At 41.3% G+C, this 14,194-nt stretch overlaps 1 protein-coding gene across 1 annotated transcript in view; it reads right to left on the bottom strand.

Moving 5' to 3' along the window:
• Positions 1-1,052: 1,052 nt before the first annotated feature.
• Positions 1,053-14,194, bottom strand: part of dph6 (diphthamine biosynthesis 6) — a 43,605-nt gene continuing 30,463 nt past the window's right edge. Inside the window, exons 13-15 of the mRNA XM_057343240.1 lie at positions 12,841-13,080; positions 6,301-6,685; positions 1,053-2,452 (exon numbers count right to left, since the gene is read on the bottom strand). Of these exons, the coding sequence (XP_057199223.1) occupies positions 2,334-2,452; positions 6,301-6,685; positions 12,841-13,080 (744 nt within the window). The 3' untranslated portion in view covers positions 1,053-2,333. The remainder of the gene's footprint in view (positions 2,453-6,300; positions 6,686-12,840; positions 13,081-14,194) is intronic.

Here is a 14,194-nt window from a genome sequence, read left to right as displayed (position 1 = left end):
GATGTGCAGTTGGGTTCAAGCCTCAAGGACACTAGTGTTTAAGAGCAAACCGTCTGGCCAGTCCGAGGTTCTGCTGGACCAGGTTTTCATCAAGCCTTTATTTGGTGTTGTTGAGCCTTTCTTCTACCTTGACAAATCCCGCAGTCCCTGCTGCTGAAAAACACCTCCACAGCATGATGCTGCATGTTAGATGAACTTGTGTAGGTGATGAGCAGCGCCTGGTTTCATCCAGACATGATGATTAAAAACTAAGAATTAATCAGACCAGAGAATCTAGTTTCTGACAGTTTGAAAGATTCTTTCATTTTTTTTGGTCAAATTTCACGTTTCTTCACTGAGGAGAGGCTTGCGTTTGGCCACTCTGTCATACAGCCCAGATTGGTGGAGTGTTGCGGTGATGTTTGTCCTTCTGTAAATTTCTCCCGTCTCAATTTTTCTTAGTCCCTTATTGGACAATTCTCCCGGAAAAGCCGCCCACGCGTCATCCAGCGAAAACGAGAAAAAGAGCACGCCCACGGTAAGTGAAACTTAACGTGTCATATGTCTGTGTTTTCTTGGCAATCGCCGTGTACGTGCCTAAGGTACACCACACGAACTTATAGTGAATCAACAGTTATGCAGGAATAATGCGGTGATGTATTGTGTGCTCATGCTGCAGTTCCGCCACTCGATTGTTTTCGGAAATAATCGTACAGCTGTGTCTGTTTTTTATAAATTTGATCAAACTAAATCCTTCTAAATATGAAGTAGGCGTATGCAATACTACTGTTGTGTTACCTCCGCTTTAAAGGATGTATAAAGGATTGTAGACGGTTTCATCTGAACAGCATAAACAAACGTTACTGCGCATGCGTTCTTTTGTGACCCCAGCTGAACTTCCGGTACACATTCACAAACAATAGAGAGCGCCTGGTGATTATTTCTGATAACAATCAAAAGAAACCGAGAAGAACAGTTTGGCTAACTTGTATTTCCAATATTCTGAGTTTAGACTGCGATACCAAGCTCAACCGCTAGATGTCAGTGAGTGTACTATACGCTTCTTTAATGCCACCGAACTACAGGACCCAATCAACAAACTGTTTATTTCATCAAATGAACATGCAACAAAATTCAACAAGTCTTTTATTTAAAACAATTATTATAGAATAAAATAATCATATACATTTATTTGAACATAAATTAAATAAAATATAAATAGTTATATCATTAGACACTAGCCAAACACAGACCGGAAGTTAACGGGGGTCAGGCGTGCGCGTGTCCGATGAATCGGTCTATAAAAGTAGTTTTGATGTGTAATGCACCTTATAATGCATTGTAATATCTCATGAATATTTGTAACTACAGTTACTACATCATAACGCAATATACACTTTGCATTTTTCATTTGGTTATAATTCTTTAAAACAACATTTAATGTATTACAACACACAGTTATAATGCACCATACCCTTTAATAACCCTTTATAATGCATTATGCATAAAGGCTTGAAGTAAAGTGTTATTCAAACTTCTATTCATGCTTAATGGAGCCTTCAATACAGCAGAATTTATTCCTAGTCTTCCTCAGATCTGTCTTGATATAATCACGTCTCAGAGCTCTACTGGCAGTTCTTTTGACCTCATGGCTTGATTTTTGCTCTAATATGTAATAAAATAATATGTATTTTCAGCTATTCGACCTTTTATTGAGAGGTGCATGCCTTTACAAATCACTCGTTCAATTGAAAGTGCCAGTCGAGGTGTAGGAACATCAACAAGCAAAACTGGAATGATTCCGAGCTCAATTTCAAGTGTCCCGGAAAAGGGGATGAATAATGATGCAATGCTCTTATTTCAGTTTTGTTCTTTTTCATAAATTTGCGAAGTTGTCACAAATCTGTGTTTTTTGCTCCGACATTATGGTGTATGGAGTGAGGATTGAAATGGAAAAAAGTCTTTTGAATTAGTTTAACACAAGGCAGCAACATAAGAAAATGTGAGAAAATGAAGTGGGTCGAAGACTTTTTAAGCACTCATTGACATTTATCAAGTTGATTTAACTGAGATTTATTGAGTCACGTGCAGGTGAATGTTTGACAGAATCATTTCGTGTAATTCACAGTTTCTGTGTGTCTGTGAAATCTTCTGATGTTCTTCGAACAGCTTCTGTAGCGACTTCATGAAGTGAGAAGGGTAGTGAACACCGGCTGTTCCTGCTCGCACTCCTCCGTACAACAACATTAGACACAAGAAATACTGTCCACAAGACTAAAGCGTCAGACATTAGAGCTGACTTCCAGATGATAACATTGATTGGTGTTGTCAGGTGAAGCTCTAAAAGCTCGGCACTAAACGCTCATCCAGCAGCACATGTGAAGAACACAACGCTCGGGCAGATGGTGAACGGGAACCAGAGCCACCGCAGGAGCCGATCGCTCCAGAACCTTCCTCAGACGCCTCTCAAACCCTACGGAGAAAACCACAATCACTTTAAGATCACATGACACACATTCAGAGTCAATCCTCCTAGCCCTGACCACACGGCGTTCCTGAAGTATTGACTGGTGAAATGGTGGACAGCTGCATGTCTCCGCTCGAATAACACACGAGCATATGTCTGCACGTCACCAAACACGTCTGTATCCACAGAGGAGAAGAAAATCTTTAGTTAGCCATTAGCAACAGATTAGCAGTTTGTCCGGTGGAATTGATCCTGAGGTCTGTAAGCACGACAGGGACTTCAACTTTCTCTCATGTCCACATCGGTCAACAAATCATCTCATTACAAACACACACACACACACACACACACACACACACACACACACACACACACACACACACGCACGCTCGATGGCTTTGCTTTGGGTTGTCGACACGCTGTCTTTTGGGATGCGGATGTGTCCACGTGACCTTTTTAAGTCCAATCACACACAAGAAAGTGAAATGGAGCAGTTTAAAACGTGTTTTTTTTTGAAGAAGAACTGTGAAAGAGACCATCAGACGAAGGTGAAATGTCTTTCAGTAAGAACACGCTCAGCGTGCCGCAGAGACGGCGTGTTGAGTAATCGAGTCCAGCGTGAATACAAAAGCAAGCTTTCATCTTTGTGTTTTACAGCCTGTGGTTCTCTGCTTTCAACACCATCAGATCAGCGGTGGACAACAGCGCTGTCCAATGAGACGACTGTATGACACCGTAACCTTCATCCGTCCATCAAACGCACCTTTCATGTCACGTCTGCTGCTTTAAAGGGACACGCGTCCGTTAATGAAGTGACATTCGCTCAGTTCTGCTACAAAACAATCACAGTTACAAAAGACACCGACTCGGTGAATCCAGTTCAAGAGAACGTTTCTCTACACGTTCTATTGATCAACTTCACAGTCATTTATCCACTGATGGATTCATCCAGATCAGTTTATGACAAACTCGTTTAACGTGAAGTTCAGTCATTCAATGATCTTCACGTTTGAGATTTTCATTTCACATGCAGGACACTGACCGCACATCTACAACAGACACTTTTATTAAAAGAAAGTGAAACACACAAACACATTCTTCCAACAGCAGTTTAAGAGTAAACCTGTTTTCATACCGCACATGTTTGGATTGTATTAGCTGAAATAAAACATGAGGTGACAGTGTGATTTATGTTCATCGGCTCATGAAAGACTGAGATGAGAGAACAGAGCAGAATACTATCACGGGATTATATGAGCTCATGCACCTGCTTTTCTAAACATGATCCCATGTGCTCTTAACCCAGACAAAACGCACTCGCACACACACACGCACACACACACACGCACACACACACACACGCACGCACACACGCACGCACGCACGCACGCACGCACGCACACACACACACACACACACACACACACACACACACGTCTGCTTTACTATCTCCTTGGCGACAGTCCATAGGCGTATTGAGTTGTATACTGTACAAACTGTATATTCTATCCCCTATCCCTAACCCAACCCCTAAACCTAAAGATCATAGAACACTTTTTGCATTTTTAGATTTTTAAAAAATATCGTTCTGTACAATTTATAAGCTTTTGTGCCCATGAGGACCTCAATTTTGGTCCCCACTGTGACACGAGTCCCCATGTGTTGTGTGTATTCAGGTTTAGGTCCCCACTAACATATAATATTTTTATTCACAAATGTAGGTTTTTTAAATCACCCCCCGTTTGTTGTATTTAAAAATTATTTAAGACAATACATAAAAACAAAGGTTAAAAAAAACTAGAATCCTATTAGATCTATTTGATAAATATAATTTATGATAATATTTTCCCCTTTGTATGATCTATATTTAATAATATGGTGTTTATTTAAAGTGTTTAATTTTTCTTAGTTTTTTTTCATTATTATTTATTTATTTTTTGTATATATATATATATATATATTTGTGTTGTTGTTGTCTTATTCGTCTGTGCCAATGCCCCTTTAAAAAAATATATATAATAATTGTTGAATTTATATTGCATTCCATTTTGTTATGTAAATCTGTAATATTTTGTTATATTCCATTAAAAAAAGAGCAATGTGAGCGCAGGCCAGCGGGGGAGTGGGGGGGACAATCGCGCTCGGGCACAACCGGGCTAAATGAGAGTACGACCTCATATACTGTGATGCTTCTGTTTTGTTTCGTTCATAAAACGGAGTACTCTTACACGGACCCTTGCTAATATGGGAATTTTGACGCAAGTTTGTGGTAATTTGGCCTTTTCAGAGTAAGAAGACGTGAAAGAGAACTCAGTTTAGTAGTTTGCGCGCATGTTTAAACATGTTTTCCGCATTAGCCTCACATGCATACAATACACGCAACACAATTCCTTATCGTTGCTGTTTTCTTCAAGTTAGCCGGGGAAATGTTTGTATTCTGCAGGATATTGATTTCCTTCCGCTTGATCATGGATAGCATTAAATAGGCCTCTTACACCAGTGCTTTGTGGGCGAGGGCACTGGTAGATAAGCGCATGGCTGAAGGAGGGGAGATGAAATGGAGTGGATTGTTCTATCAACTCCTCCGTCTGGAAGAGATTTAAAAGGAAATGTCCATGTAAGAGTTTTTCTATTCAGATGTTCTGGTGCTCCTGGTTCAGCAGTCTTAGGCCAACCCCAAATGCTCTCATTGGTTGAGACACGTGGTGACGCCATTCCCCAGCCCTTCCCACCCCTTCTGTGACCCACGGTTTGTCTGTACGTTTCAGAGCCAGTGAGCAACGGACTTTGGAAATGAAATAATACTTAAAAAACTGTGTTAGGGTACGATCAGACAGAACGCGCTTTTCATGTTCGAAAACGCGAGGCGCGCCGCGCTGCTCTTTTGGTGACTCTTTGAAAAGAGCAGCGCGCAGCGTTTTTTTTGTATGTTGCTAGGTAACCCGAAACAGCCACAACAAGTTTCTCCAACATGTCTCCAGGCGTTCCGAGCATTGCGACAAGGGAAGCCCCGCCTCTCCACTCATCCGATTGGACAATGGAAAAAAGCGCACATGACGTCAAGCGCTTTTCTGCTCAGAGTTGAGTTTTTTTCCACTTCGGTCGCTCAGAGCGCTCCGCCTAAAACGCGAGGCGCAGCAGGCGGCAGAAACGCGAGGCGCCCGGCGCGCATATGCAGCGCGCAAAACGCTCCCTGCCCACTGAAAACAATTCAAAAGAGGCGCGTCTCACAGCAAAAGACGCGTTCTGTCTGATCGTACCCTTAATGTGTAAGAAATGACGAGCGGACTGTTATTGTCCTCCTGGTCAGCAGGGGGAGCCTCTCTCCAGGCAACTGCTGAACACAACCACTCATTGAGCTTCATGTGTTTTGCCCTATATAAGTGGGGTTTTGCCATGCCTTTCGTTCAGTTTTGAGCCTTTGTTACCTGCTGAAAAGCTAAGGCTAGTTCATGCTTTGTTTTTGGACCCTCGAGTCTGTTTTATGGTCTTTGTTGTGTTATCCTCTTATTAAAGACTACCTTTTGTTGAAGACCTCAGACTCTATGCTGTTGTCACCTCAGCTCTTGGATTCACTATTGGGAAGTCGGCTCAGTCAGTACATTCAGTGACGTTGAACACAAGAGACCCGGGGTTGATCCCCCATCTTGAACAGACACGTTACATAATGCACCATAAACTAATTGTTGCCGTTTGTAAATGAATGAATGCATTAACGCGTTAACTTTCCCAGCCCTACTCTCAATATCACGTAAGCCTCTGTCTGAGTGAACGTGAGCCGGAATGATCTAAATCAACACTAATGGTGTTCTCTAATGTTGTGTTCCACAGAAGAAACTGGGATGCTGCTGTACCTGTGGCCATCTCTGTGAGCGATGCGTTGTGGCTCTGATAGAAAACTCTGGCGCACAGCGCTGAGACATTCTTCTCCGTCTTCTCAAGAGCGTCCTGGACTGAAGACACCAGAGCATCCATGATGTCCTCCGCTCTCGTCAGCTCGGCCGCTGGGTTTCTCAAACACAAGGACACAGACGCCGTGGCATATCGGCCGCAGCTGGACTGCAGTACGTCCCACTCAACGGTGCCGCCCGCTATCTGTGATGTCATGTGACAGGAAGTTCTGTCACTGGGTTCATCCAGGACGGCTATGACATGCGGTTCAACGGCGGCTCCTCGAGGTAAAGACGACACCACGGCAACGCTGGTTTGAATCTGAGCTTCCGCCTCCTCACGGTCCAGCTGTGAACAGAGACACATTAACTCCCGTTCATGGACAACACCCGAACCGAACTATAACCTTACACGCGTTCTAAACATTCACAGAGCACGGCTTCATTCTACAAGTCAAACCCAGATTATCGTTTGTGGTTCTCAAAACGTTCGCTTTAAAGGTCGGCCGGTAAAACGTCATCCAAATAGAATGGTTTTGTTTGTTTTTGGTTTGCACAAGGTTCTATTTACATTCCCTAAAGTAAGCATGTCCACTAGGGGACACTATGTAAAAACACCCCTGCAACAATGTGGGAATGTTATTTTAGGGTTGCCAAGTAAACTGAAAATACCCATGACGGGACGTTCTGTAGACGTTATTTTTAGGTGCTTTAAAAATAATGTTCTGTGAATGTTATTGTATGGCTGGAAAAATGAAACCCAAAAACAACATTCTACACAGCAAAATCGCCAGTGTTAAAAAGGGTCAAATTAACTCTCACAGTGTTTATATAATCCACACTTTGAGGGTGTGGACTACATATACACTGTGAGTGTTAATTTGACTTTTTTTTTAACACCGGCGATTTTGCTGTGTAGAATGTTGTCATTTGGTTTTTAATAAATAATCAGACGGGAACCAAATACTAACGTTAAGGGAACGTTCTCTGGGAAGTTCCTCTCTGTATTTTAAAGGGACAGTTCACCCAAAAATGAAAATTCTGTCATCATTTCCTCACCCCCATGTCATTTCATGCCTGTATAAATTACAGAGAAAGATATTTGGAAGAATGTTTTCAATTTTCAATTCTGTGACATCATTGACTGCCATAGTAGGAAAAATTCAGTGGTAGTCAAAGGTGCCCGAGAACTGTTTGCGTTCCTAAATGCTTCGAAATATCTCACTGTGTTCAACAGAACAAAAAAAGCTCAAATGTTTTTATGGTAAGTGACGATGTCACAGAACTGAACATGGCTCACATTCTTCCAAATATCTTTCTTTGTGTTTAACAGAACAAATAAATGTGTACAGGTTTGAAACAACCCGAGGGTGAGTTAATGATGACAGAATGTTCTTTCAGAGTGATCTGTCCCTTTAAGACTGCTTGTTGCAATGCATTCTGGGATTGATCTAGTCCCACAGGACACATGCGGTGCAGAGGCATCATCTCACAATGCAGCACCATGTCTGGACCTTTGCTCTTCAACTCTGTCTAGACATTAAACAACCTGCTGCAAACCAGAGCGGTCCGGTTTCTGCAAACTCGCTGGTCCGGTTTGCTGGGTTTGTCTCAGTTTTAGGCAACTTTCAGCTGGTCAGAATGGGAAAGCGACAAAACCCGGTTGAGACCACTTCAGTCTGGTTTAAATAGGTTTCGGGCTGTTGAGAACACGTAAGTACACCTCGAAGAGTATGTCATCAATTTATCATCGAACGCAAGAAGTGGGAGCAATTCAAGACACATTTCTTAGAAGGCGTCAGTGATGGCTTTAAATGATGTAATCTACAGAGTTCAGATGTTTGCACACGCGCTCCATTATCAGCCCTCCGCTCGTCCGGCTCCATGCGGTCCTCACACAAAACCGGGTGACACTCGTCTGCTAATGGGGGCTAAATGAGCGTTTTATAGCGCCGGCGTTTTGTTGTGCTGTCAATATGTGCAAAAACACTTAACCTGCTTTTCAATTGGCTGGATCAATTTTCATCCACTCACACGTCCCACCGCACGAGAGGAGCGTAATGACGGGTTACATACACTTTGTTTGGAAACTCACTGAAAAGCGCCGAGGGATAAATCACACTCGCCGCCGCTCCACTTACATCCAGATGAAACCAGCGGCTCGGAGTAAACAATACGCACGCGAGATTAGCACTTAGCAGCAGCGAGGGGTCGTAATGAAGGCAGCTCAACACTTGTTCATCGCTCTGAGGGCCAGTAATAAGGCTGATGTGGGATCCCGAGGGGTTTGTTTGATGCGTTTAGCCGCGGACCCCGTGACCCCAACATTCAGACTCTCAGCGTGACGCTCAAGCGCATCGGCCGTCTCGAGACCCCCCGAAACCCTCTGAATAAACCGCCATCTTCATAACAGGTCCACACGCGTGTCTCGTCACCAGACTGTTTAATGCACCAATGACACGTGTTAAATGTTAAAGTGACAGTTCAGTCAGAAATCTGCGTCATTTATTCGCTCTCGTGACCTGTGTGCGAGTCTTTCTTCAGTGGAACACGAAAGAAGACATTTTGAGAAATGCCTCGGTGGTTTTGTGTTCATATGTGGAAGTTCAGTGTTGTTTGATGATCAATGCAGAAGAAAGAAACTCATACAGGTTTGACATGACATGAAGGTGAATAAATGATGAAGGAATTCTTATGTTTGAGTCACTCAAAAACGAAATGAAATTCAGTGTTGAAATGAACTCTGATCCACAAATGAATGCCATTTATAACATTTGTAAGTATTTCTTTATATTTGTCGACGCATTTGAGTCGATTCTATTTGTGAACTCATTTCTGTGCAACTGCTAACATGATCCGCTTTCACTGCATTTATAAATTCTCTCGTCTTTTATTTGTGGATATTAGTATCGTTGGCATAATTTGCCGATCCAAGTCTTGGTTCAGCAGTGAGACGGACGTTACTGCATGGCAGGGCTGTCTCTCTCAGGTCCTGTAGGTCTCTGGAGTGGAACAGTAAACACAGTAATAAGAAGCGGGTGTCAGCGGGGTGCTGATGGGTTCAGGCACATTTTCAGCTCAGCGTGAGACGGATCTCTGTGTGTTTGTGCGGCGGGCCGTGACTCCCACTGTCCTCTCCACCGCAGCGGCACGCCTCCACACCCAACATCACTTACTGTCTGTCTGAACCAGCGCCAACAGCCAAATCATTCATTCATCCTTGCGTCCTGTATGAGTTTCTTTCTTCTGCAGAACACAAAATAAGATATTTGGAAGAATGTTGTTGAACCCCATTAACTTCCATAAAACATTTCTCAAAATATCTTCTGCAGTGTTCCACAGATGAAAGAGTCACATACGGGTTTTGAATGATGACAAAGATGTTCTTTTTCCTCTAAAGTACTAGTTTAATGTAAAGTGTTAATCAGTGTTGGGCAAGTTACTCTATCTCAAAAGTAATGAATTACTAGTTACTAATTACATATTCAATAGTGTCATTAGATTACTGTACAAATGACTCTCTCCAAAAAGTATTTAGTTACTTATTACTAATGACTTTCTACATCCTACATCAACCTTGATGAGTTAAGTGATTCAAGGATATACATGAAACGGCTCTTTCAATTCATTCAAATAAATAATATAAACTACATAAAGTACTCTTATTAACTGACCAAAGTATTACAAATGTGAGAATTAAACATTAAAGCACAGATTTTAAAGTTAGACTCTGAATTTTGATGTCAATTCCACTATTGCACTCACATATATTACACACAGTATTTAGTTTAATTACATCAGAAGTAACTGTCATTAAATTACAGAAAAAATAAGAGTAATCCCTTACTTTACTTTTTCAAGGGAAAAGTCATTAAATTACAGTAACTAATTACTTAGTAACTAGTTACACCCAACACTGGTGTTAATGCTGTTTGACAAACAGTAGCGATTCGTCTCTTACATGTCGACATGAATCCGGTGATGAGTGCTGACACCCGTGATGAGAAACGCACGACGAGAGAATAGTAATGTGACTCATTACAAACAGAGTCAACATGAGAACATCTTTCAAAGTTTCTAACCGCACAGACGTGTGAGAGGTTAAACGCTCCACGTGACGCCAATTAACCCTGAAAACTCGCTCATCCTCATCATCGTCCTCATCATCATCACATGGCTGATTAGAGAGATTCTAAACGCTTGAGAGTGTTTACAGATGACCTGGTATCATCACATCATACACCTGAACACATCATAAACGCTTCAGCCGTAATTCAAGAAAACATTCACAGTGAACAAACACAGAAACATGACGTGCGATGTGTAAACACAACCAGACATGAATAATGCCAATAAGGACAGAGTTTGAGACAATGAATGTTTAGTTCAATATAAACTCTGTTCTGGTGGATGAGTTCATCTATAATTGATGTGTTAATGTCCGCTTTAGGTCAGGATTGAAGTTCATTCTGGTTTAAATGTGACAAACACACGAAGAAACACGAACTTAAGGGAAAATATATCATGGCATGGTATACTGTGATATTATACATTTCTTTTTTTTTGTATAGTTTTGATTTGAACTTTATTCATATTTTAAATGAGCTTTTATTTTTAGACTTTTAGTTCATTTTAGTTCAAGTTTTAGCAATTTTTCTGCATGCATTTGTCAATGTATAATTGATTTGTTGACTTATGTTGTTTTTATTTTAGTTCTTGTTTATTATTATAATTTTAGTGCTTTAAACTTATTTCAGTTTATTTTTGAGGCAACTTTCAATTTTTCATTTAGTTTAAGATTTTACGATCATTTTTAGGTCAATATTTGATTTGATTTCAACGAACAGAAACGTTTCGAAAAGGTTAATTTTATGCAACTAAAATAACATTATTACAGATCTTTGACACGGCATGATGAATTCATCACTGATACATTTATAATAACAGTTAAGAAGTAAATGTGTTAAGACTTTAGTGATGAATAAACACTAAATCGTCTAAACCCGTGAATCGTGTGTAGACTGAGGGAGTCAGGAGAGAGTCTGAAATATGTGAACTCTCAATAATCTTCATAATTCACTCGTGATGTCATCAATAGAAGTGTCGGAGACATGAACAGATCTCTCATGAGTCACGTGAAGTCAGAGATCAGAGAGACAGACGGGTGGGCGTGCGCGGGGGGACGGATAAGCCCTCTGAAGAGCTCCGGTGCGGGGGGACGACGACCACATCTGCCTCCATATCATTACACACATTCTCACAATATCAACTTTTCATGAGTCTGATCCCGCGAGTTCACTTTCAGCTACAAATCAACAGTTTATATTCATGAGGAGATTTTCATCAATTAACATGTAAATACTGTAGAAGACATGTCGAGTCTCCGGAGGTTTATCAGGCGCTCTGAAATACACGTCAAACAATACAACGATACGGATTATTCACATGAAAACGTGTTGATAAAGTGACTAAGATTCGATTCTATTTTATACCATGGTCTGTTTGAATACTGGATTCTGATTGGCTGCAAGGTGTGCATTAAAACCTTGACAATATAACATTTTCACCTGTCTGATCAAACATGACACTGTAAACATCAATAACAGCTTTCACTTGGCAAATGACCATGGTATAAGCGGGATAATCCACAGCTAGCCGTGTGTTAAAGGGTTTTAATGCACGACGTGGAGGCCAAGAACCACCCGACTCGAAGCGGCCTTAACTTTGCCAAGTTAAATCTTTTACTGCTGTTTACAGTGAAATTTTAGATCACAGGTGAAGATGACAGTGATTTTGTCAGTTAAATTCAAATGTAATCAAACTTACTGGAGCTACCCGTGCGTTAACGGGTTTTAATGCACACCTTCCAGCCAATCAGAATCCAGTATGCAAACAGACCATGGTATAACCCGCTTTTATTAGCTGATTGGCTTTGCGTCGGGTGGTTCTTGGCCTCCACGTCGTGCATTAAAACCCTTTAACGCACGGCTAGCCGTGGATTATCCCTTACATATTGTCATTGTGATTTGTCTTCTGAGGAAAAACATGTTGCCACCGAAGTGGATCAATTTGAAAACATGTTTAGTCACGTGACCCAATCAGCCGAAATCGAAGCCATCCAATATATCTCTTTCTTCCATTTAATACTTTTAAATTGTTTGTACTATATTTTATTCAAAATAAATCCTAAAAAAACAATGCATGTTTATGTAGTATATTTAAAAAATATAATGTATAATCATTTACAATAATCAACTTTATATTCTCGTGTTTTGTAAAGATTCAAACTTTAAAGATGATAAAAGGTCTTTTGAATTTTGTCCTTGATCTTTCTGTTCCTGGAGCCCTGAACATTCACATCATTTTGCTCTGTAACTGAATATTGTGTGTCTATTAAACTCAGACTAAACAGCACCAAAGAACCCTAACTCCATCAGAAACCAAAGAGAAAAGAGGATCTCCTGTGATGAACCGAACGACCACTTCTGATGAGATGAAACTCACCCGGATGCTGTGGAGTTTTCTCCTCCAGGCGGTCATGACGGTGGCGATGTGTTTACGGTGTGTGACGTATATGTGAATGTGAATCACGTGATTGAGCGTGAGGTTTGAATCCACGGCGTTCAGGACTTTCTCCATGTGACTGAAACAGAGTCGAGTCTGAAGAGCCACACATCCGTCCACCAGCCGGAGGGTACAGGGTACAAGAGCGATCTGTCCCGCACACAGCACAACTTCATCCACCTGAAACACATCACACACAAGTGTTACATACGCTGTGACGACACAACGGAAGTTAGTAGACCATCGGGGTATTTCTCGCCTACTGCTTTTTGCACACTGAGGTTTCTTACATACTGTTCATGACTCATACTCATTTTCACCTACTATATAGTATGGAAGTAGCTGATTTCGGACGCAGCCCTACTAACAGGAAGCGGAAGTGGCCGTTGTTGCCTAGACAACATTGTGGCCAATAGCTGTCACTCACATCAAAATACAGCTCGTCTTTCCATTGAGGTATTATTCGAGATTCAAAGAAGCTTTACTGGCATGATAAAACACATGTTTACATTGCCAAAGCACAGAAAAATGAAATATAAACATGCAGAAATACAGATTAAGATCAAATAAAAGTAAATAAGTCAATATAAAGAGAACAAGAGCAAAGTTTATTCATTGATTCTTTCGTTTGTAATGTTTACTGTATACTTACATTTCTTCATTCAGTGACGCATCAGTTGCATCATTTATTAACGCAGTGGAGCGTCACTAAACTGGCGGTGAGTTGTGGGTAATATCAGCCGTCAGAGTCTGCATCGTTCTGCACTTCCAATTTCTACCGGAACTAGTAAGTAGACCATCCGGTTCATCTTTGGAATACTATTTTCAACACACTATGATTGGGACATGCTAATTCTACTTTCGAATACTATTTAGGACGGATAGTATGCTGAGTGGAACGCAGGGTGCGTCCTATTTCAGTTTCACTTCTTTACTCCTTATCAGCTGCTTAGTCGTGCCGCACTCAGAACCCACCTCCATCCCATCTCCAGCACATCGGATCATTTGAATTCAATCCTGTTACGCACCGTGAAGTGCTCTGGTCCTTCAGGTGGACGGGACATGTAGTGCTGCGCTCCCGCTCTGGCGGAGACTTCGCCCAGAAAACCTTCATTCCGCCAACCTTAAATATGGCTATTGTTGAAATATTCGGCGACAGTGGTCCTGACAGAAACTGTTATATTTCATCATTTTCAGTCTTTTCTCAAGCAGCTTCTTGAGGTCTAAACACTTTTCTTCTATTCGGATGTTTTTTGATCAGCAGTTTTGTTCGATAGAATTTCTTTTCTTTCAT

The sequence above is a fragment of the Triplophysa rosa genome, linkage group LG10, assembly GCF_024868665.1.
Source record: "Triplophysa rosa linkage group LG10, Trosa_1v2, whole genome shotgun sequence".
In the NCBI taxonomy this organism is placed as follows: domain Eukaryota; kingdom Metazoa; phylum Chordata; class Actinopteri; order Cypriniformes; family Nemacheilidae; genus Triplophysa; species Triplophysa rosa.
This window is presented reverse-complemented; position numbering and strand designations above follow the sequence as displayed.